The sequence below is a fragment of the Sciurus carolinensis genome, chromosome 14 (assembly GCF_902686445.1).
Source record: "Sciurus carolinensis chromosome 14, mSciCar1.2, whole genome shotgun sequence".
In the NCBI taxonomy this organism is placed as follows: domain Eukaryota; kingdom Metazoa; phylum Chordata; class Mammalia; order Rodentia; family Sciuridae; genus Sciurus; species Sciurus carolinensis.
Window position 1 is genome coordinate 69965426 of NC_062226.1, and position 24322 is coordinate 69989747.

A 24322-nucleotide genomic window follows, 5' to 3' on the forward strand; every position below is an offset into this window, starting at 1 on the left:
AACAGGGCTTTCATTTCAGGATTAAATCTGCCTACAGGAGATATCTCATCCTCATTTTTCTTCAGGGGAATGTGTTTTTGGTAAGTCAGAGGAGGTGGTTTTTGTCATCCAGAGGTCTCCTAGGTTTCCCAAGGTTGTGTGAGTATTTGGGCTCTCTCCCCCACCCCTGCTTCAAATTCTCCTGATGCTTAATTTCTTGAGGAGCTTCAGCTGTAAGCATTCCTAGTGTCAGAATATTTTGAGCATTTATCTCCCCATCCTTTGCAACTTCTTCCAACTTGTACAAAAATCCCAGATAGGAAAGTCTTGATCCAAGTCACAGGTCTGCATTCCCTGTACCCATGCACCTGGGCCTCTCTCTTGAGTCAACACCTGCTTCTGCCATGCAGTAGATTGACCCAGAGGTATTTCAAGCCATTGCTCTGTTTCTAGACCCCTCTGCCTATCTGCTGACAAAATGACATTGTGTGGGGTGACAAGGTGCTTTGCTTGACCCAGATGTAGCCCTGGTTACTGTGATGCAAAATCCCAGAGTAAAGCTCTCTACACAACAGGTCTGGGCATGAGAGAACTTAGAATTCCAGGAGGACTTAGCTGTATTAACACTAGGGAGAGGGCACATATTTTTGCCTGTTGTGATTACTATTGCTAATAATCACAAAAATGCTGATCCTTCCTGGATTTCTTCTGGTTGGACTGAATTTAAGAATTATGAGTTTATGTCATTCCTTGGTAATAAGAAAAGAGGGTATGTGTTGTACTGGGGCTTAAGCATAGTGGTGAACATTTAGAGAGCCAACCAGATGAAGGAGATTTGAAATATATTCCAAAAAATGAAACTTCAGGGTATTTTTCCTACTTTCAGACTATAGTAATTGACATGGTTTATTAATAAGATTGCAAAGTTACTACTGTGAATTGAGTATGCCACTTCGGAGAAGTGGATTTGGCCAGGATGGACTGAGTCTCGTCTAAGAGATAAGTAAAAATCCAGAATTAGTTTTTCAGTGAGGGTTAATGTTGCCATGAAACTGCAATAGATACAGCCCTGCAGGAGTGGAAGACAAAGAGCAGCCTGCTCCAAGACAAGCCCAGTCCCAGGGTCAAAAGTCCTCATGTTTAGAGCGGCTGCTACACAGGGTCTTCTTATTTTGTTTTGTGACTAATGCTGTGCTGAATTCTGATGGAATGAATGACGTAGGTTTGCCCCAGGGTGTTGACAACCCATTTCAGCCTCTTGTGCCAGTCAGAAAACGGGCGATGGAGAGTGAAGTCAGGGTGTGAGCCTCATACAGAAAGCACGAGCAGAAGATGAACAACTGGCATCTCTGGATGAGGTTGCTGGCTGCTTTGATCTCCTTGGTGATTTCCTGTATTTTCCAGGATTTTTATAATAGATATAAGTTGCATTTATAATTGTATTTTTTTTTTGTTATTCCGAAAGAATCCATGTGAAGAAATTGAAACTTGTGTGAAATAAACCTAAAGTAGGAGAAAGGGAGGGAGGAAGGAAGGAAGGAAGGAAGGAAGGAAGGAAGGAAGGAAGGAAGGAAGGAAGAAAGATCCTCTTATGGAAATATTTGGGGTAGTGAATTGATCACTATTTTACTTTTTCATCTCACTTATCTCTTTATCACTCTGCAAACCACACATTCATGTATTTCATACTCAGTATTAAAGAAAGGAAAGAAGAAAGCATTTATGAAGCATCCACTTAATATATCAGATTGAAAATTAAACATTCTTTCTGTATCCAAGATAGCTTATCTAAGAAAAATAAATGTGCCCATATATACATTATTTAACTTTCAACTTTTGTGGCTTTCCATGTGCCAGGCACTGTGATAAACAAACAAATAAATAAAAAATAGAGGTTATTGCCTTCAAGGGAATGACAACATAGTAGAAAGGGAAGAAATTTAATGTTTATAATATAGTCAGACACTATTGCAATAGAGGTAGGCCCAGAATACCACAGGAGCACATAGGAGAGAACTTAGTTAGGGATGGGAAAGAGTGTATTCTCTGAAAGAAGCAATGCCTAAGCCACATCGTGAAGGATAAAGAGTAGTTAGCCTGGACGGGGGTTGGGGGTGCAGGTAATGTCAGGCATAGGAGTCTGTACAGAGGCTGGAGGCAGAGAGCATGATGCATTAGGGATCACAAGTCATGCCACCTGGCTGCAGCTGTGCTGGGACTGGGTGGCAGGGAGAGATGAGTTCACAAAGGTGGGTCATGAGAGGTCATTGGCTGTGCTAAAGGTTTTTATATCTGCCCTGAAGCAGTGGGAAGCCATTCCAGTATATTAAAGAAGGAAAAAGGCATAAAGAGATTTGCATTCCAGAAAAGTCCCTTTAGCAATATCATGTCCCAGTGAGGCAGACTAATTAGGAGGCTGAGATAGTAATCTATGCAAGAAATGATGAGGTCTCAATTAAGATAATAGCAGGAAAAATGCAGAGAAAGAATCAGAGTCAAGGAACATTAAAGAGATTGATTGGAAATGATTTGATTGATGGGTTATAGGGATGGGATGTTGAGGAGTTGGGATGGCTGCTGTCTTGGGCTACTGGGTGGTAATGGTAGCATTCTCTGGGGTGGAATATGACAAGCTGTAAAAGGAGCATATTGAACTTATTGTTCAGAAGACATTATAAGAGCCCTGCAAGCAACTGGGAATATAAATCTTAATCTCAGGAGAAAGATTTGGGCTCAAGAATTATTTGTGAGTCACCCCAAGTAGATTGCAGTTGAACCCATCAGTAATGAACGAGACTACTCAGTGAAAATGAGAATAAAAGGATACAGGAGACCCTGAGGAACACGGATGTTTAAGAGGCATCCTAACAGGGTGCCTGCCAAAAGAACAAAGAAAAAGTGTTCAGAGAGGTAAGGGGAAAGCCAGGCACAAATAGAGTCCTGGCTCATGCTCTCTCTCAAATCTGCCATCCGTGAAAGAAAGGGCAGAGAACTCATAAGTGCCAGAAATGTCCATACCAACTAAGCTTGCCTCTTAACAAGTCTCCCTGGACATAAACATCAGTTGACACCTCATTGCCAGACTGTCTGAGAATACCAGACAGTTTAAGTGGGCAACACATCGCCTCCCCCACAAAAACCAGTGTTCTATTAATAAAAGCCAGGAGGAAAGGGAATTTGGGGTAGACAGATGACCTTGCCAGGTACTCAAGAGAGAGGCACCTCAGTGGAGGAGGACTGGTCACAACATGGATTTGTGAGCCTGCTGTGTGTAGATGTTCACAGTGTCAACGCTTCAGACAATGAATGAAAAGACACAAAGAGTCCACTTGTGAACTCAGGGTGGCCATGAAAAGGCGAATTGTGGGGAAGAGGAAGTGAGTACACTAGTCCTTTGAAGAGGTTGACCTTAAATATAATGGGGCCAAGACAAGACCAGAGGGGAAGATCAGGGCAAAGAAGGAGTAAGAGTCCCTGGAAAGAGCTGACATGCTCAAGTCCTCAGAGTGAAGATCCAGATGAGAGAAAGAGTTTGAACATGTGGAAGAAGAATCTTCACTGATGGGGAGAGGGCTCCAGACTGGTGGGGCCTAGAATATATCATAGCTCTGCCTGAGAGAGGAGAGGGTCCAGACAAGAGAGAACAGGTGTGATGGCCTGAGTTCACAAGTGGGAAGGACAGGAACCGAAGAGACATCATTGCCTGTGAAGCTGGGACAGGATGCAGGGATTGTCATATAGATACTTAAGGAAATAAGCGAAGTGTAAAATAGGCAGGGCTAGCAGCATGGTTGGAGCACCCCTTTGAAAGTGGACACTGTCTTCCCATCCTGGTTCTCACCCTTTGACCTCAGGCAAATTATTTAACCTCTATATTGCCTCTGTGTTCTCTGCAACCAAGAAATGAGATTCATAACAGAAGGCTGTTAACTTCTTGTTGAGAGAATTCACTGAGTTCATTCATGTCATCCTCCTAAGAGCGCCTGGCACAAAGGAGGGTTTCATGCTGTAATCATTGTTATTAATGAGACTAAAAGCAACTGCACGCTGGGGCCACCTGGACACCTGCCTACGTGAGTATTGTGAGAACAGGGCTGTGAGAACAAAGGAAACCGTGTGTTCTTCCAGGATCCTGGAGAGGCAGACCCTCTCCCTGCTCTCAAGGAAAGCAAACAGTGGGGTCACGACAAGAGGCCACCTTTGTGAAGAAGTGAGCCCTCTTGAGACTTGAGAGGAGGCATGTGAAGTCAGGAAGCCATGTGTCCAAAGCCTCCTTTACCTCCAGTGGCAGGACAGCGGCAGAGAGAGTGGCCAGAACAGAGCATGGGCGCCATATTTTGCAGGTGCCCCAAGTCTCTCCTGTAGCCGGAAGCAGTTTGGAAACAGTGTTGACAGGATCCGTTCTGTCCTCTTCTGTGTTCCTTCTGGCAAAGTGGAAAAATAATGACGAAGCTAAGTGTATGGAGTGTGTAGTTCATGCCAAGGACATTGTAGTGCTACACATATTGGGTGTTCCTCACAGCTGCCCTGTGAGTGAGGCACTGTTCAGTTAGCTCTCTCACATGACCAAGCCTAGGCACGCAGAGATGGAGCTACTTGAAGAAACCATCCAGCTGGTGGGTGGCCATGTCAGTATGGAAGCTGGCAGTGTAACTCCAGAACCTGTTCCTATGACCACCACGCTATCACCTGTCCCATCGGGATGTGACGCAGTAGAGGGGTAGTGACCGCAGAAGGGCTTATAGCAGCTCATGGTGAGCTTGTTTTATGTCTTGGTCAAGGAGAGTTTGGCTATAAGGATTAGAAACTCCTGCCAAGAGCTCGAGAGCATAGTGGAGGTATTATGAAGATACAGGGCCCTCCCAGGACCCAGTTGCTAGCCAGGGAGGATGGCTTGACATCACACAACTGGAAAGTTGTCAGGCCATAGTAGTATCTTTTCTGTCTGTCTGTCAGTCTGAAAGACAGAAGGCACAGCACTTCTCTGTGCCTTGTTCTGTAATCTGATTAAATTCACAGTTCTTACCTTCACTCCCCTGTGACATTGGTGGACACTGCTTCTACCTCACCTGACAAGTCCTTGGCCCCCTAAGCCCACGTGTTGTAGAAAAGTTCCACATAAATCCAGATAACCTGCTGGTTTAGGCTGAGTTGAGCATCCCTCCTTCATTCATTGTGGAGGTGGCAAATGTTCCCATCAGGCGGAGAAAATGCCTCTCTCAGAAACCCCATGATCTTCAGTCCTTAGTGAAGCTTGAGAACACAGGGGACCTTTGACTTATCACTCTGCTCCCCAGACCCAGCCAGAGCCCAGGTGCCGTGATGTTTCCATTGTAAACGCCACCGGAGATTCCTCCCTTTCAACTGCCAGCTCCATCTTGGTCTAACTGGTGTCATTCCCCACCACTCCTGCAGCAGTTTCTAGATTCCCTTTCTAAATCTGATCTTCCCTTCCCATTTCAGCTTGCTGACTCTTGAGCAGTATTATTTTTTAATCATATTGGCCCTCTACTCCAAAGCTTTTGGCAGGTGTTCCTTAACTGATATCCATGGCTGCCTCCCAAGGCTATCCTGAGACTGATCATTCCCTCCACTTGATTTATCCCTACCAGGCCAGGATAATCTTCCTCTCTTCACAGACACCCAGGGTCACTCCCTTCTTCTCTCCTGTCCCTTCCCTCCCTTTTATACCCCTTCCTGCCTGCTCTGACATCTCATTCACCCTTAACAGTGCTCACCCTAGACCTCTGTCGCCTCCTTACTGCCAAACTCATCATTTTCACTTTGATTCTCCAGTTGAACTGTTGGTTCATTGGAAACAGCTCCTTGCCCAGCATGTCTTAGCTGCACACAGCCGAGCACACGTCAAACACTTGGGAAATTTAATATTCAGTGATTAATAGCTGATTTATGATCCCTTGTCCTTGGTATATTTTTTTGGCTTTTAAAATGTTATTGCATTTTTTAGAACATTCCATGTGAGCCCTCTGACTGTGATGATTGAATACTTGTTAGAGGCAAAGCCAAGTAAGAGTATTAACTCCTAATCCTGTTAAAGACTCTCCCATTATTACATGTGTTTGTGTTTTGGCTTCTCTTTTATGTGCCTTGACAACAGGGACTGTGTTATTCATTGTTGTAGTCCCCCAAAGCACTGGACACAAAGGAGTCCTGGAATAAATGAGGAAACAAAAATCCTTCTGGTTGAGGAATATGTCAAAAGTGGTCATTTTAATATTGTTGTCCCTGTAGCTAGCTATTTACATTTGTGCTTAGTTTAAAATCACTTTTATTGCTCATTTCCAATTAAACTTAATATCAGTCCAGAACTGTAGGAAGGCATTTTTTTTTTTAAATTGGTTGAACAACATTTTTCTCCTGCTTAGTCATTTCCTGTCATTAGCAGCATCTTCCATCCCCTCTTTTGTGGTCCTTTCTATTCCCCTACTATGTTCTTCATACTTCCCAAAGGACACAGAATCCCCTGACAGCTTGTTCAGAGAAGGTCTTGGTGGGGGGTAATGTACCAGGTGTCCTTTGTGTTTTGGACCTATACGAGATCAAGTGTTGTTTTAGCTTTCTCAATAGAAAATGTAATAGAACCATAAATACTTTGCAGACTGCAGCAGGAGCAAAGGCAAATAGCTTTATTTCTTTTTCTTTTTCAGGTGCCAGGAATTGAACTCAGAGGTGTTTAACCATTGAGCCACATCCTGCCCTTTTTATTTCAAGATGGGGTTTCACTAAGTTGCTTAGGACCTCACTAAGTTGCTTAGGACCTCGCTAAGTTGCTGAGGCTGGCTGGGAATTTGTGATTCTCCTACCTCAGCTTCCCAAGTCACTGGGATTACAGGCATGTACCACCACACCTGGCCTGGGTTATTTATTTATAAGACTAAGCATTTTTTTGCCAGTCACGCTGACTTTGGTTTGCATATGGCGTGTAGCAAATTATTATAATAATTGAATAATTCCAGAGACATGCACTCTTAGAAAAAAGAAAATAGCTTAGAATTAAAGTGTGGATGGAGGCCATAATATTGCAAATTAAAAAAAATGAAAAATTATACCATGCAATAAAGATACAGTAACGTGGCAGGGTGTAGTGGAATCCTAGCAGCTTAAGAGACTGAGACAGGAGTTCAAAGCCAGCACTAAGCAACTCAGTGAGAACCTGTCTCTAAATAAAATACTGGGGATGTGGCTCAGTGGTTAAGCACCCCTGGGTTCCTGGGTTCAATCCCTGGTACCAAAAAAAAAAAAAAGAAAAGAAAAAGATATGGTAATGTGAAGTCTCATCTGATATCAAATACCTAGTGAAAAATGAAGAAGAAAATATTAGAAATTGTATAGAGGCCAGAAATTCAACTATTTAAAAAATGTTTGTGATTATGCCAGATGTGACTTTTTATGCCAGAGTTTTTTTTTTTTTTTAATGTTAATTAAACTTCATGAGTTCCTTTCCCATATGCCAATATCACGACTCTGAATGTATTTACTCTTCTCACTCTTTTTCTCTACCTGTCAACACTACCACCAAACATACACAGACACATACTATGACTTTTGTGTTGATTTTCATCAAGGGAGGAGAAGGCCAGGCAGTCATGGTGTTTCCATGGAAGGCTGCGAGTGATACGGACCAGAAAGCAGCACATCCTCATGCTTGTTTTCACCAGCAACTTTCTCCTGTCCAGTGTTTGCAGTGCAGGCTTGGTGTGAAAAGGCTTATGAATTCTTCTAGCATAACCTTTGTTGGGAAAATGAATTACAAGTGGTTCATTTTATGCTGAGCCTTTTGTCATCACCATTTATAGCTATTCTGTTTATTCACTTTGTGAGAGCCATTCTGAGACTTGATGAATGTGTTTTATGAGAGAATATAAGAACCCTGCAATTTGATTTGATTGGTCTCCATTTGGATTCATAGCAAGCAGGTGCCATCATTTGAAATTGGTTTTGGCAGTGACTTGGTTATATAAATATTAGATACATGGAATAGAACCTCATTTAAATTATTTTCATCAGTAAGAATGGGAAAACTTTACATTGAATATAAGATCCTACGGTTCTATTTTTAAATCTTCTGGGCATACAAATGTGTAACATACCATATGTCTCAACATATGTCTGTATAAATGGCCTCCATTGTGCATATACATAACGTGCAAATTTTCTGTATTTCTTTGACAGTTTATGCAAATATTTTTTTTAATTCTAAGACTGATTTCTTAATGTAATGAAAATTTTTTTTCTACGCTGAAAAATATAGGCATTTCTAACTTTGGAAACTATGTCAAGGATTGTTTTCAGCTTAGTGAATTTTTGTGGCTTATATTTCAGCCTTGGAAAACAACCCATCACATTTTTAATTTCATTTTTTCATGCTTTGTTTGTTATTGTTGTTGCTTGTTGCCAAAATTCCATTGAAGAATACCATACCTCTTCTTAAGTGTAGGGGGAGAAAATGGAAATACTTCCTGCTTTCCCAGCAAGATGACTTACACCTAAGAATGATTCTCCAGATTTTCATGAATTCATTTACACTTTCATCCATTTGTTTTTATTCTGGCAAAAGATTGAACAGGGAATTATGATTGTAGGTGGAAGGAGCAATCAGAAAGTCTGCTTGTAACCCTTTAAGTAATAGCCTAAACCTTGGCTGCTTTGGAATGAATTTTTTGATTTATTTTATTTTGAATTGACATGTAATAGTTGTACATATTTTGGGGGTACAATGAGATGTTTCAATACATGTATACATGGAATAATGTTCAAATCAGGGTAATTAGCATATCAGTCACATCAGACATTTATCATTTCAATTCTTAAAATGCAGTATATACTCATGAAAATTTCATTATGCTTCTCATGCTTCTGGGTCTGTCGTTAAGTAATCCGTCATGGTACCTGGCATCTTTCCTGTCCTCTGTCCCTCAACTTGTATTCTCAGCAAACTGACCTAAGTCCAGTTTCTGTGTTCTTCGTATATGGGGCTTTCCAAGGTCCCCACAAGATAGCTCATGCAGTTCCTTCTCTAAAAACCAAGATTAAGTACATGTTATGTTGTGTCATAGTTGTTCACGTGTTTGTCTCTCTTGTTGACATCACATTTTTGAAGACTAGGACCTGTCTTTGTCATTATGGCCCCAGGACCCAGCTCACTGCCTGACATGTAATGCTCAACACATGTTTATTGAAAGAATGAACTTATTTGGTGTCAGATAATGAACCTGAACTCAGAAGAGTACAATTAAAAGATATACTCCATGTTTGTACAAATATGTTAAAATGTACTCTACTGTCAAGTATAACTAAAAAGAACAAATGGGGGAAAAAAAGGGCACAATTAAAACAAAAATGATTAGCAGTAACATGCAGATATAGCAAGGCCCACCCAGATTGCTTTCTCTTTCAAGAAATATATTAGATGTGAATATACACCCACCCACATTTGAACGTGGCTAGCCTGTGGAAGCTCAATTCCTTTAAGGCAGATAGCACTCAGAATGATTAAATAATCAATGAACCCCCTCATCATTCCAAAGAGGCTGTGAGGTGAGGCTCTACCTAAAAATCTCGGCAATGGCACCAACTAGAAAAACTACATGATGCGATCAGCACAATTCATGGTAGAAGAGAAATGGATCAAGGCCCAAGGTCACAGAGAGCCTGTAGCAGAGATGGCCATAAAACCCAGACCTTCAGAGCCTGTTTTGGTATTCTTTCCATTAGTCCTTCGTTGCCTCACTTCATCTGTACGCAATGAACTGTTTGTTTTTCTGGGAAGACCAGTAAGGACTTGAGCTAGTGTCTCTCATTTCTGGCATCCACTAGTTGGTCTGTCTAGTTGGATATTTACCTAAATTAGCCATTTATACCTTATTTGACCTTGTGTGAGAATCAAACTCACCTGGGGCAAATTAAAAATACTGAGTTATATGGCCCTAACTAGGGAATTTAAGGCTGAAAGGGTTGCTGCTGGGTTACTCAAATATGGCCCCCGTATGTGATATGGCATCTAAAACTTTCTGTAAATATGGAGTGTTAAACAGCTCCCCTACCACCTTGTAAATTAAAAAGTACCCTTTAGGTTGAGACCCACTCACGTACAACAAGTTTTTTTTTGTTTTGTTTTTGTTTTTTTTGTGGTGCTGGGGATTGAACCCAGGGCCTTGTGCTTAACAGGCAAGCACTCTACCAACTGAGCTATATCCCCAGCCCCACGTAGAACAAGTTTTACAGGAAGTAATTATGTAAATTAATATTGTTGGCTAACCTTTTGGTTGTATTTACAAATTGAACAAGGAAATGCAATATCGATTAGACAATCTTCTAATTGTTTTGTTGACTAAGTAGCAGAGGGAGTATGATATGGTGGGAAGAACATAAGATTTGAAGTTAGACAACTCTGGGTCAACTCTCAGCCCTTCGACCTCTTGACTGGACCCCAGGCAAATTGTCCCAAGTCACGTTCTTACTTCCTCCACATAACTAGACTTGGTGAAGGGGCTGCAGTCGACCCTGGTGGTCATCTATTTAACCTCTTAGAAAATTCTCAGAGTCATAAAAGCTGAAATGTTTGTCTACCTCCCAATCCACATTTCTATTGAGAGTAATGAATCCTGTACATATCATCACCCCACATCTATTTTCCTACCTTTAGTACAATTTCAGCTTTGTTCTGTGGCTCCTCACTGACCTGTTTGTCCTTGGAGTCATTCTTCACTCTTCCTCTGTTCTGTGTCACAGGGCATTCATCCCATATAGGCTGCCTTTCTTAGGCATCCCATGAGATCAGATGGTTTTCAGCAAATTGACTCCTGGGACCACTGAGATTGGCAGGTATATGCTGAAGGGAGAGGCCAAGGTGTTCTTCCTCCTCTCTCTGCCTTGGGTGACATCTCCAATATCAAGTATGTCTTCTCCATGCCTCTAAATATACTCCTGGTTCTATGGTTCAACTTCTGCTAATCAAAATTCACCATGTTGTTCTGGCCTGGACAGATACCTTTGGCTTCTCAGGTCTGTTAACATCACCTCTGCTTGTACCTGTAGCCCTAAAAACAACAGTGGCTTCCTGCTAATGCTTATCTCTGCCCTTATTTAGCTTCTCAGCTCACCCATCACATTTATAACAAATTTCACGTATTAAATTCCTTCTCTTCAGCATATCTACGGTGGTTTCTATTTTCCCTATTGAGCCCCAGCAATTCTCTTGAAGTGATAAACTATCTGTATTGCCTTTGTTAGTCAGAGTAGTTAAATGATTCCAGGCCTGCAAAGCATGCTGAAAATACTGATTCCCCAGACCTACCACAGAGGGGTAGTAATTTACTTGTTTCGGTGAGTGGCCTATGAATCTGAATTTTCAAAAAGCTCCCCAGGTGCTTCTGATGCCCATCAGTGGTACAGAGAATAGAAAAACCAGGCTAAAGTGGAGGTGCTTGGAATGGGGGTGTCACTAGGTTCACTTACCAAGTAAGAGCTTCATTTCTACCAATCAGTTTCCCAGCAAGAGATCCTACCTCAAAAAAAAAAATTTAAAAATTGCTATACCCCATGGACTTTATAGGACAGTCTATTTTAAGTATCAACATATCACATGCTAAATTGGGAGGTGCCAGGAAATTATTTGCAAGATTAAATGAGATAATAATGTATGTGACAGCATTTCATAGATCACAGTTGCTCAATAAATGGTGGTGGAAGCCAAACATGGTGGTTTGCACCTACAGTCTCATCACTAGGGAGGTAAAGTAGGAGGATCACTTGAGCCCAGGGAGTTTGGGGCCAGCCTAGGCAATATAGACAGGGTCTCTTTAAACAACAACAACAAAAAAAACCAGATAGTGTCTTTCCTTGCCTCAAATAGAGTAAAAGCATAGAAACCTAGAAAGCTATGAAATAATAGAAATTATTTATTCCTTAAAGTAATAGAATCCAAATATTAAATACCAGAAGGATATTCAAAGAGTCAAAAAATGTTCATTGCCTGCCATGGATTATTGCCAGCTAAGCTGGTATCTCTACACTCGGCCCGCATGACACCATATGTTGGTTCTGTTTAATGTCAGAAGTCATTTTACAAATAAGTTGTAACTGGGAATCTTGTGTCAGATTATATAGCAACACATTTTCTAAGAAGGCCTGAGCCTTATGATTATGCCCTTACTTGGCCACTGGAATTGTTGCATTCCAACCTCTTGCCAGAGACTCTAGTCACAGTTATAACTGTGAGTGCTCTACTGTCTAGTTCTTATCAAAAGGTTGGTTATGAGAAATAATATTCACAGAGGACTGCCTGAAGGATATGCACTCCGTTCCTCACTGAGATAGTGTACATTTTATTCGTGGTTCATGGCAGGTCATCAGATAGCTGCCAACTGAGATCTCCATGTATTAACTTCTTGTCAGCCTCACTTTACTGGGGGAAATGAATGAAAACAAACATATCTATCATTGTGGAATTTTGAACTCTATGCTAAATGAGAAAACTCACAGATTTGCTGATGAAGAAAACCAGTGTTACCCAGACAGGAGCATGAGAGTAGCATCAAAATGTTCATCTATAAACCTGGAAGCGAGAGAAAGCAATACCATACTTACACAGAGACAGAGAAAAGGACTGTGGAGCAAGACCTTGGACTAGCCAAGAGATCTGTTCGATATGAGGAAAAATGAAGGACTTTTGTGGACATGGAGTGGCTCCAAGCATACCATCCAGGTGCCCCTTCTGAAGGAACTGCTTGAGAAAGTGTTCCACCAGTTGTGTGAACATCCTACAAACTCAAGGTTAAGTCTAAATGAATGATGGTAATGTGACTATTAGCTATCAGTTGTAAATTAATATTTCTTGAAACAGAAGAGATTTATTATCTATGAAGAGACATTTAGTAGTTTGGAGTAGAGCAAGCAATGCAAGAGTAAAAATGTTCAACAACTTTCTCTACCTTTGGGTAAAGAAGAGAGAAAAGATGTTACAGGTTGAGTTCTCTGAAAGCAGATTTTGGGTACATGATAGTTATTAGGAATTAATACCTGTCTCATCAGATGAATCATCTTCACCAAAACACAATTCAGATATGCCAAAATCCTAACTATCCAGGGTCTGGACCTGTGCTCTTATTTGGGAATGGAGTCTTTGCAGGTATAATGAGGTTAAGATCAGGTCATGAGGGTATGCCCCTGACACGATATGACTGGTGTACTTATAAGAGGAGGAAAATGTCTTATGAAGACAAGAGACACACAGGGAGAAAACTATGTGGTGACTGAGGCCAAGACCTGTAAGCTAAGGAAGGCCAAGGGTGGACGGTTACCACCAGAAGTGAGAGAGAGGCAAGCAAGTAGACTATCCAGAGGCCCAGAGGGAGCATGGTCCCACTGGTACCTTGATTTTGGATTTCTAACCTTCAGAACTGTGAGAAAATAAGTTTCTATCATTTTCAGCTACCTAATCTGTAATGTCTTGTTAAAAGCAGCACTAGGAAACTAAAACAACCTGTGCAAAAAGGAGGGAAGAAACACGAAGGCCAACACCCACACACGAGCCATGTAGCCTCGGTCACCTTGTCAGCAAGCTTTCGGAAGAGTGCTGCTCTGTCATTGGGTCACAGGAGGGGCTGCCCCAGGGAGGTCATGGCCTAGTGTGAAGTGATGCCCTACAGAGGCAGACCCAGGAGGCGCTGTCAGCTGGAGGTGTCTGCTGACCACACTTCAGTGACCCGCAGTCTTCCCTTCTCATAGGAAGCTCTAAATGCTGTATCTCTGTCTCCTCTACAATAGCCAAGAAGAAAATTGCCTGGGGAATGTAGATGGCATATAGTCATTTAGACTTTTTTAATATATAATTTTTTAAATGATTTTAAAGTACAAAGATAACTATGAGCAGCATATATATGGAATAATAAGTTAGTATGAGAAAAATAGGATCATAAACATAATTAATCTAGCAAAGAAGGAATGAGTAAAATTAAATGCAATAACAACATATGCACTTAATAAATGTGATGGAAGCAAACCAGATACAAGCTTACCACAACACATGTCAATTTTTTGGTCCCCTATCAAATGACAAAGAGTCTTAGATAAGTAAAAACTAAAAATTAAAAATCTATTTTTAAGCTATTTATAAGAAACACAGGTGAAACAGAATAATAACCTTAAAGAAGTTGAAGATAAAGAAATGAATGAGGATATGCCAGGCAAATGCAAACAAAAAGACAGTGGGAATGGGCATATTTGCATCGACTACAATGAAATGCAGGATTAAAATTATAAAATAAAAAAAGACATTTTTGGAGAAAAAAAGCATAATTCACAAGGACACTATCATAGGCATCTCCTTTATTCACCAACCAATGTAGTTATGGAATATATGAAACAAAAAATGAGAAAAAGAAGAACATGATAAAACTATAAATGGCCTTATGAGGGAATTTGGGTGTACTTTGTTAATAATTTAACAAAGTAAACAAATATTGATATAGGTTAATGATGGTATAGGGCATTTCTCCTCTATAAACAGAGAATTTGTATTTTTCCCTTATATATACAGAAGATTCACACACACACACACACACACACACACACACACACAAATCTATGTCCATGGTCATAGAAGAAAATAAGTTTTGGAGGAAATAGATATTTTACTTATTCCCTAATCCCAGTGCTATAAAACAAGAAATTGGCACTGAAAGAATAACAATGTATAAATGCTTGAAATTAAAAAGACCTTATAGATTATTCCTAGATGAAATTGAAATTAAATACAAAATGACAGGTTATCTGGAAATTAGAGCACTTTACTTTAAAACTTATGGGGAAAACATTTATATATTCATGAATAATTTATAGCCTAAATGCTTTTGGATTGCATGTAAAGTTTTTTTAACCCCCCAAAAGAAGGAATTATTAGCAGTAAAAGTTAAAATTAATGAAAGTGGTCACAAGACAAATAAAAAGGGAAAATCTGACTAATAAAAAGATATATACAATTTTTTTCAGGATTCTTCAATTTTTATTTATTTTTGATTTTTACAGAATGCATTTTGATTCATTGTACACAAATGGGGTACAACTTTTCATTTCTATGGTTGTACATGATGTAGTCACACCATTTGTGTAATCATACATGTACACAGGGTAATGATGTCTCATTCCACTGTCATTCCTTCCCTTGTCTCCTCCCCTCCCCTCATTTCCCTCTACACACTCCAGTGTTTCTTCATTTTTCCCTTACCCCCTCCTCCCAACCCCCATTTTGTATCAGCATCCACTTATCAGAGAAAATATTCAACCTTTGGTTTTTGGGGATTGCTTATCTCACTTGGCATGATATTCTCCAACTCCATCCATTTACCTGCAAGTGCCATAATTTTTATTCTTCTTTATGACTGAGTAATATTCCATTGTGTATATATACCACAGTTTCTTTATCCATTCATCTACCAAAGGGCATCTAGATTGGTTCTACACTCTAGCTGTGTGAATTGAGCTGCTATAAACATTGATGTAACTGCATCACTATATATACTGATTTTAAGTCCTTTGGATATAAACTGAGGAGTGGGATAGCTGGTTCAAATGGTGGGTCCATTCCAAGTTTTCTGAGGAATCTCCATACTGCTTTTCAGAGTGGTTGCACCAATGTGCAATCCCACCAGCAATGTATGACTGTACCTTTTCCTGCACATCCTTACCAATACCTATTATTGCTTGTATTCTTGATAATAGCCATTCTAATTGGGGTGAGATGAAATCTTGGGTTGGTTTTGATTTGCATTTCTGTAAAAACTAGAGATGTTGAACATTTTTTTCATTTATTTGTTGATCGCTTGTATATCTTCTGTGAAGTGTCCCTTTAGTTCCCTAGCCCATTTATTGATTGGGTTCTTTGTATTTTTGTATATACAACAGTCAACATACAAGTTAACATCTAAAGGAAATTGATGGCTTCTAACAAATTATAAGTTATCAAAATTTGATCAAAAGTCGTTATAAATCCCAGGAGATAAATAATTATAGAACAAAAGCTGAATATATTTAAAGATTAAAAACCCTTCCAGTTTTATGTAAAATATCAATTCCTTAATACCAGTAATGATGGAGCCACAACAGTCTTCCACTATCACTCATGACTATGTCCTTTTTTAAAAGTTAGCAAATCAAACCCAACTTATATTCTATAAATACAGAGTTTATTCTATAAATACAAGGGTGAATTTCTGCATTATAATATCCATCAAATTTCTACATTGGTACAACAGAATAAGGCAGAACAATTATAATTATGTCAACTGATGCTGAAAATACATTTTATGTAGTTCAGTAGACATTTCCTAATAGAAACTAAAAGTGAACTAGGAATAGCAGAAAGAATCTGCCCGACAAGGGCACCATGGTAGATGGGGACTACTGAAGGAGATTTTTCTAAAAGCCAGGCACTGCTATTTCTCAACTGCTGTGACTCAGCATTGTTTTAGAAGTTCAGTGAATGCAAGAAGAAAAGAAATTGAACTAAATCATATAAATATTGCAGGTACTGTGACTGAGAATCTACCTAAAATCTTTTAGAATTCTATAAAAGGTTCTGTTAAAATAACTGAACAGAAGATAATGGATAAAATCCAATAATTTTTCTTCATATGAATTAATAACTGGTTAGAAATGCAAATAGAAAGGCACTTGCCTAGCATGTGTGAGGCACTGGGTTCAAACCTCAGCCCCACATTAATTAATTAATTCGTTAATTAATTAAATGTATAAAAATACAATAACATTATTAAAAAAGAAATGCAAATAGGAAAACACACATTTGAAAAATGAAACATCTAAAAATGAATTAATAAGCCTTAGGACAAATTTTAAAAAACAAGTAGCAAAAGAAGTAAAGAGCTATACCATCTTATTAAATGAGAAAACTTAATATTCTAAGTCCTTTCCAAGTTAGTATATAAAATTTTATAAAATTCTAGTCAGAATCCAAACTTGGAGGATGAAGGTGTTGTCAGATCAATGAATATGATTTATTTATTTATTTATTTATTTATTTATTTATTTAGGTACCAGGAATTGATCCAGGATCACTTAACCACCAAGCCATATGCCCAGCCCTTTTTTATTTTTTGAGTCAGGGTCTCGCTAAGTTGCTTAGGGCCTTGCTAAATTACTGAGGCTGGCTTTGAACTTGTGATCTTCCTGCCTCAGCCTCCTGATCTACTGGGATAACAGGCATATGCCACCACACCTGGCTAATGAATATGATTTTAAAGTCTGAATAAATACATAAATACAAGAAAATTGCCAAACATGGAAGAACAATACTATGGGAAACTTGCACCAGCAGATATCAAAGCATCCTGCTTTTAAAAGAAGTGCTTTAGCTCAATAATCCACAGGTAAATCTTTGGAACAGAGTAGAGTCCGTAGATAATTGAGGTACATAGGAAAACTGAATATAGGCTAAAAGTGGCATGTCTTGCCAGTAAGGAAAAGTTAGATTATAAAGTAAATGATGTTGGGATAATTAGCTTTCCATCAGGAAATTATTGCATTTGGATTCAATTCCATTTAGAGTAAAGATCTAACGTTTAAAAATGAAACTATAAAGGTGTTAGAAGAAAATATGGGAGAATGGATGTATAACATCAGGTTAGGAGGAACTCTCTGCCATATCCTATAATGGAAAAATTGGCAGATTTCACTATATAAAAATTTTAAATGTCTGTATGAGAAGACACTATCAACAAAGCCAGTTGAAGAACAATTGCTTGCACCCCATGTGACAAAAGTTAATGGTTACCATACTAAGGGATCCTATAAATTGGTCAGAATAAAGATAATCAGTTCAGTATAAAAATAGGCAAAGAACATGAACTGAAATTTTTAAATCACCAATAAATCAGCCCACATTAGTAGTGAGAAAACTTGCACTAATAAAACTGAGATGCCATGTTCTGTCCATGGGATTGGCAAACACTTAAAGATGGCGAACATCCAGCACTGTTAAATATGTCAATAAGCAGACACTCATCATGCACTGTTGAACTGATTGCTTGGACCTTTTAACAGAAAGAAATGTAGCAATAGTCATTTGAATAGTTAATGTGCTTATCACAATTGCACTCCTAAGATTCTTTCCCACAGAAGTAAAAGTACTCAAACACTAAGGATGTTTGAGTAAGGCTGTTTATTCCTGCTCTGGTTATAGTAGCCAACCCTAGAAATAGTCTGAATGTTTAGCTACAAGAGAGTGGTTAAATGATGATATGTCCATCTTGTGAAATATTTTGCAGTTATTTTTAAATGAGTAGATTGTAGATTTGAAAAAAATATATCTAAAATACATTGGTAAGATCAAGTAGAAGAAAGTGTGTGTGTGTGTGTGTGTGTGTGTGTGTGTGTGTGTGCATGTGTGTGTATAAATAAGCACAGGGAGATTTTGAAAGTCTGTACAGCAGAAGTTAACATTGGTTATCTCCAGGGGGAACAAAAGGTGGGACCTGATTCATTTTTACTTTATATTTCTCTGCATTTCAAAAGTTGATTACAGTGAGCAAATATCTCTTCCATGTAAAACATAATTATACCCAAAGAGGTTCGTTGAATTCTGTTTTTTTAGTCAAGTCATCTAAGCAACTCTAGTGAAAATCACAGTTGATATATCATAGTGAAATGAAAAATTGTCCACATGTCAAATGAGGTCCCCTCTATGAAAACACACAAGAGAAATTTTCATTCAATCCTCTTAATACCTGTGGTTTGTTTTAACAACTGGCTTGCTTTTATCTCTTGGACAATGGGCCTCTGGGAGCTGATCATGTCTTCCTGTGCTGTGGTAATTAGGGACCTCAGAGACAAATTGAAGACTGCCATTTCTTCAACGCCATATTGGATTACATGGCTTATGTCCTATGCATAACTCACAATGGTGGTATCATCTCATTGCCTCTTTAGTTTTCCTTCATATGCATTTCTTTTTTAAAATTTTGTATGTACGTATCCCTGGGAGATAGGGATATAAATAAATATTGACCAGTGATTTTTATTTTAACAGGAACCTGGGAAGGAAAAGAGTTGCAACATGAATAGGCCACCCATCACTACCAACTACAGATGACTTGCCATTTCATTTACAAAGGTAAGAAACTATAGTCTATATTTTTAATTATTTCTGACTATGCAGTATAGAGCCCTTATCTTTTTATTGTATACTTATTTACAGATATCTTAACACATGTGCCCCATTCATGACCTTTAACTTTGACATTATCAAATTTAAAACAAATATTAAGCAAACAGAAGTCAGAGAATTTGTGGGTATTGACATGTCTGAAGGGACAAAACCCAGATGTGGTCTCTGCCATTAATTACAATGAGTGTAAATTTTTAATACTAGTAGTTTTTTCTTATCGTTGAATGTAGTAGCACTCACTGCAGAATACTTGGAGAATATAGCAAAATATAAAAATGAAAACCTAAAGCATTTATAATCCCATTATCTGTAGATAATCAGTACTTCTGAGAATGTCTTTCCTTCTTCCTGTTATGTGTATATGAAATACAATTATAATGTTTTTAAAAACAATGTCTTTGATCTAAACTTACCTTGACTTCTGTAATTGCAAATGAAGTATTATAAGTGGTGTGGAAATATAACAAGACTAAGAAGAAATCGTAAACACCGCTGTCACCATTTTAACAGTTCTTTGCACTTTATCAGCCCATTCCCAAGCATCCCATTTGCCTCTCCAACCCAGATGTCTCTGGTTAATAAGTCTCTGTGACCTTTGATGAACATCACTCTACAGAAGGATAAAATAAAACCAAACAAAACCCTTTGAATTCAGGTGGTAGTTCAGGGCCCTCCTCTATCATTATTATCTGCTTTGTGTACCTTAAAAGGAATTGATTTTTTCAGACTAAAATTTACTCATTTCTCTCCTCCTCTCCCCTACTGTCAAGTCAGGGGTGATTTACAAACTAATAAAAAAATACTTTAAGACCATCTCATCATCCATCCTTCTTTCATGCCAGTTAGTCAATTTCTCATTGAGGTGGCTTTTTCAAGCACCCTTCAGAGTCGCTCTTGAAGTGCTTGCATTTTAAAAGCTGCTAAGTCTTCGATGTGCATTTACTGAAGTTCATTCTTCAGGGAGGTCTTTATTCTCCTGGCTCTATTGAGCACTTGAAGGTTTGTTTTTTATCCTGAGCCTGATATTTTAAAGCCTTTCAGGCATTTTAATTTTCCTAGTATTTCATTCAGAACTCACTAAAATATTATCCCAAGGAGACTAGAAAACTCAATTGTTCTTTAAACAAATTAAACCGATACAGAGGGAAGCAGTCACTTGTGAAACACCTGTCCTTAAAACTCCCTATTCTAATATGGACAGATTGGATAAATAGGTCAGAACAATTAAAACGGAAGCAGGGTGGTTTGATGGTTGGGTAGAAATAGACCTGGTAACGTGTGCTTGCCATGGTCCACGCTTTCACATTCCTGTGTAGCTCTGGTCACACAAGATATTGGCAGCCCGGGTAAACTCAATCAACTAGTTCCAGTGCAGAGAATTGACTGGTGAATTCTTCGGTATACCAAACATGGCCATTATTAAAAATCCAGGATTTGAAGTATGGTTCAAAGACTTCTAAGAAAATCAGAAGTTTATCTACCCCTCCTTGCTGTATTAAATGCTTTGTATGCAATTTAAGATAAGACTCTCAAATATTGTAGCTCTGAGTGTACAGTTACCTTGTTTATCACAGAATTTAAAATTCAGATGAATTTGAAGTTAAAGATGAAAGTTTTAGTGAGAAGTAAGAGAAACACGTTTGAACATCCATATTTGTCTGTAAGAAAAAGTATTTTATCTAAAAACACTGGGAAAAATCACAGATAAACAACAGCTAAGTGTGTAAAACTATAAAGCTTCTCTGTATCCTAATTATAAAATAAATTTTAAAATATGCAACAACAGAAAAATATTAATAATGTACTTGATAATAGATTCATAGTCTTAAAACATAGAAATCAATAAAGAAATCACTAATATTAATAATCACTATAGGTAAATATCAACATCTGAATTACTAAGACCCTAATAGATGAGCAAAACAATGGAAAATTCAAAGGAAGAAACACAAAGAGCTTACAATGATGCGAAAAACAATGTTAACCCTCACTAGTAATTTTCAAAGAAGCGAATTAAAATCAGGAGAGGTGACCTGGTGCCATGGCACACACCTATAGTCCCAGCTAGGAGGCTGAGGCAGGAGAATTGCAAATTTGAGGCCAGTCTGGGCAACTTGGTGAGACTCAGTTTTAAAATAAAGAATAAAAAGAGCTAGGGGTATAGGTCAGCGGTAAAGCATTCTTGGGTTCAATCCTCAGTACTGATAGATTAATTAATTACTTAATTCAGGAAATACCTTTCACTGTCAGATTAACAAAGATATGGAAAACAATAGTAATTGTTGCTAAGTGTGTCATGAAGCAAGCTCCCACTCACTGCTGAATGGATATAGTCCTCTTGGAAAGAAATTTAGCAATGTATTTTAAGAAAATGAAAATTTTAAAACCTTGGGATGATTTAGTAGTTCCAAGAATCTCATCCAAGAACACATTGAAGGTGTTAAGTACAAAATAAATATTGTGTTATTTTCAGAAGCAAACCCCTTGAACCACTTCTACTGTCCTCCAATATTAGCATTATTAACTAAAGCATTGACATACATTAGTTTTCCGACAGTGGTATATCTTGCAAGTAGAAAAATATTATTCTTCTTACAATGAGATTTTTATCATCAAATGGGAAAATACTTGAGTACATTAATATTCAGTGAAAATACTAAGATGGTATTATAATATTTTTTATATAAAAATGCCTAGAGCAGAAGGTGGAAACAAATATGCGAAATTGTGAATAATGGAGTTGCTTATGGGAAGTAGAATTAAGAATGATTTTTTTTTCTCTGATTCATAGTTTTTGGTACTTTCCAGATATTTTTATAGTAAGCATTTATAACCAGAAGAAAAGTTTTATATGGTTTCATAGGAAGACACTTATATACATGATATATACTTGGCCTTCCATAGCCTTAATCTTAGAGTTTACAGAGTTAAGTATACTACCAAAATGATTGGAAAGTAAAGGTTGATTTCACAAAGACTAGGGAACAAAGTGGGTTTTTTTTTTAATTCTGCGAATTTCTTTCTTTCTTAGAAACAACAGCAATAGTGATAACAAAAACAAAGTTAAAAATGCCTCCTTTAGTTAGCAGTAATATTATTAGTATGTTGTGTTTCAAAGTAAAGTTTAAATTCAAATGGAATTATTTTTCCCTTGTAGATGTCGTCAGCTGCTGAAAATGGAGATGCAGCTCCTGGAAAACAAAATGAAGAAAAAACCTATAAAAAGGTAAGCGTCTTTTTTCTTTCTTTCAGCAGTAGCCCTGGTCTACTGTTTGGCAGGTTAATATTGTCAGAAGCCTTTTCTTTGTCCAAAGCAGCTTTTTTTTTTTTTTTTTTTTTCCCTCCTTGCGGTGCTGGGGATTGAACCTAGGGCTTTGTGCTTGTAAGGCAAGCACTCTACTTACTGAGCTATCTCCCCAGCCTTCCAAAGCAGCTTTAAGTTACTCTCTTAGCTTTCTGTTGTTGCTATACCACAAACTTGGCCGTTGAATAACACAAATCCTTATAGTTCTGAAGGTCAGAAGCCTGCCGTGGGTCTCCTTGGGGTCTGCAGAACTGCATTTCTTCCTGGAAGATCTAGGGGGCAGAGTCCATTTCCTTGTTCTTTCCAGCTTCTGGAGGCTGTCTGCATTCCCCACACCAGGGCTCCCATCCATCTCCAACCCAGCAGTGTCTGCTGGGCACTTTCTCCTGCTAAATCACTCTGCCACTCTGAAGGACCTGTGTGATTACATGGAACCCTCCTGCGTTCAAGTCCGGGGTGATTTCTTTATTTTAGAGTCAGCTGAATGGCAACTTTATTTTCCTTTGCAGCCTCAACTCCTCTTTGCCATATAATGTGACATGCAGGTCCCAAGGATTAGGGCAAGGGCATCTTTGGGGGCCATTTTTCTGCCCACCATACTTTCTATGATAGACTAAGAAGGAAGGAAGTTATTATTCCTAAGAAGGTTCATTAAGGGAACATAGTGTTCAGCATCGAGTATATGATTTCTTTAATGGACTTGTTGCTTTCTGTAAAAATTTTAAACATTTTTTACCTTTGAATTTTAAACAGAGCTTTGTGAAATTCTACACACACACACACACACACACACACACACACACACACGCTTTTTCTGAGCCTCTCAGTTTTCATGTCTTTAGCCCATTTCTCAAGAATTTCTCTTTTCCAGACTTCCCAATATATCTTATCTTACTACTCTTTGAATTTGATAAATTCTTGGCTCCTAGCAAGCAAGTTAATGTTCAGAGACATTCCTGGGTAAAATGTGTCCCCAGGTTCTGATACTCCTGATTATAAATAGACTATACATTAGAGCTTTAAAAGTTCTTGCCCTCCTGACCTCTTGAGAGAGGAGGTTTGTGTATTGAAGTTTTATTTTATTTTAATTTTTTAATTTTACCTTTTACCTGTTACTCTTGGATAAATCACTGGTGAGACATTTTATCATTAAGTTCTTGAACCATTTGATCTAGCCACGTATTCAGATGATCAGACTAACATGATACATTTCCTGTTCAGTTTTTTGGGGGGATAAGATGTCCTTTTTCCTGATACATCTTTCTTATCTGAATTTTCTACTCATCCAAACCTAGAAGGATAAACAGGGAAGTTGTCATTCGGAATGATGGTGTGGTTAGGGAAAAGCAGAGTAAGGACTCAGAGCTCAGAAATGTCACCATATTATCTTATAAAATTTGTGCATCTGGCCAAAGGTAACAATATACTATTATTATTTGTTTTTAGACACTGGGAGTAAAACCAAATACTTAACCTTTGTTTACCCAAGACTCCATGTAAACTCAGTCAGTCATGAGACCAACATAGAGATGGTTACTCTTTAACCATCTCTAAGCCTGTCATTACTTCAGTGGGTGTCCAGCATGGAAGTGCACAGACTGTTGACTGAATCCTGACCTATAGGAGCTCCTTTGTGATGCAAACATAATGGAAAGAATGTGATCGTGACATTTTGTGTGTGTGTGTGTGTGTGTGTGTGTGTGTGTTGCTGAGGATTGAACCCAGGGCCTTGTGCTTATGAGGCAAGCACTCTATCCACTGAGCTGTATCCCCAGCCTGGCCCCAGAATTTAGTAAAGAAGGTTGTAAGTAATATTCTAGATAGGATTCTGTCTTTAA

General features: G+C 38.5%; 1 protein-coding gene and 1 non-coding gene across 3 annotated transcripts in view; one reads left to right on the plus strand and one right to left on the minus strand.

Annotated features, from left to right (window-relative positions):
* Window positions 1-24322, plus strand: part of Pip5k1b (phosphatidylinositol-4-phosphate 5-kinase type 1 beta) — a 313915-nt gene that overhangs the window by 100084 nt on the left and 189509 nt on the right. For both annotated transcript variants that reach the window (XM_047524303.1, XM_047524302.1), the window contains 2 exons: window positions 19043-19126; window positions 22338-22406. In XM_047524303.1, coding sequence (XP_047380259.1) covers window positions 22338-22406 — 69 coding nt within the window. In that variant the 5' untranslated portion in view covers window positions 19043-19126. The remainder of the gene's footprint in view (window positions 1-19042; window positions 19127-22337; window positions 22407-24322) is intronic.
* Window positions 10126-10199, minus strand: Trnan-guu (transfer RNA asparagine (anticodon GUU)). The gene has a single exon. It is a non-coding gene; the product is annotated as a tRNA-Asn (tRNA).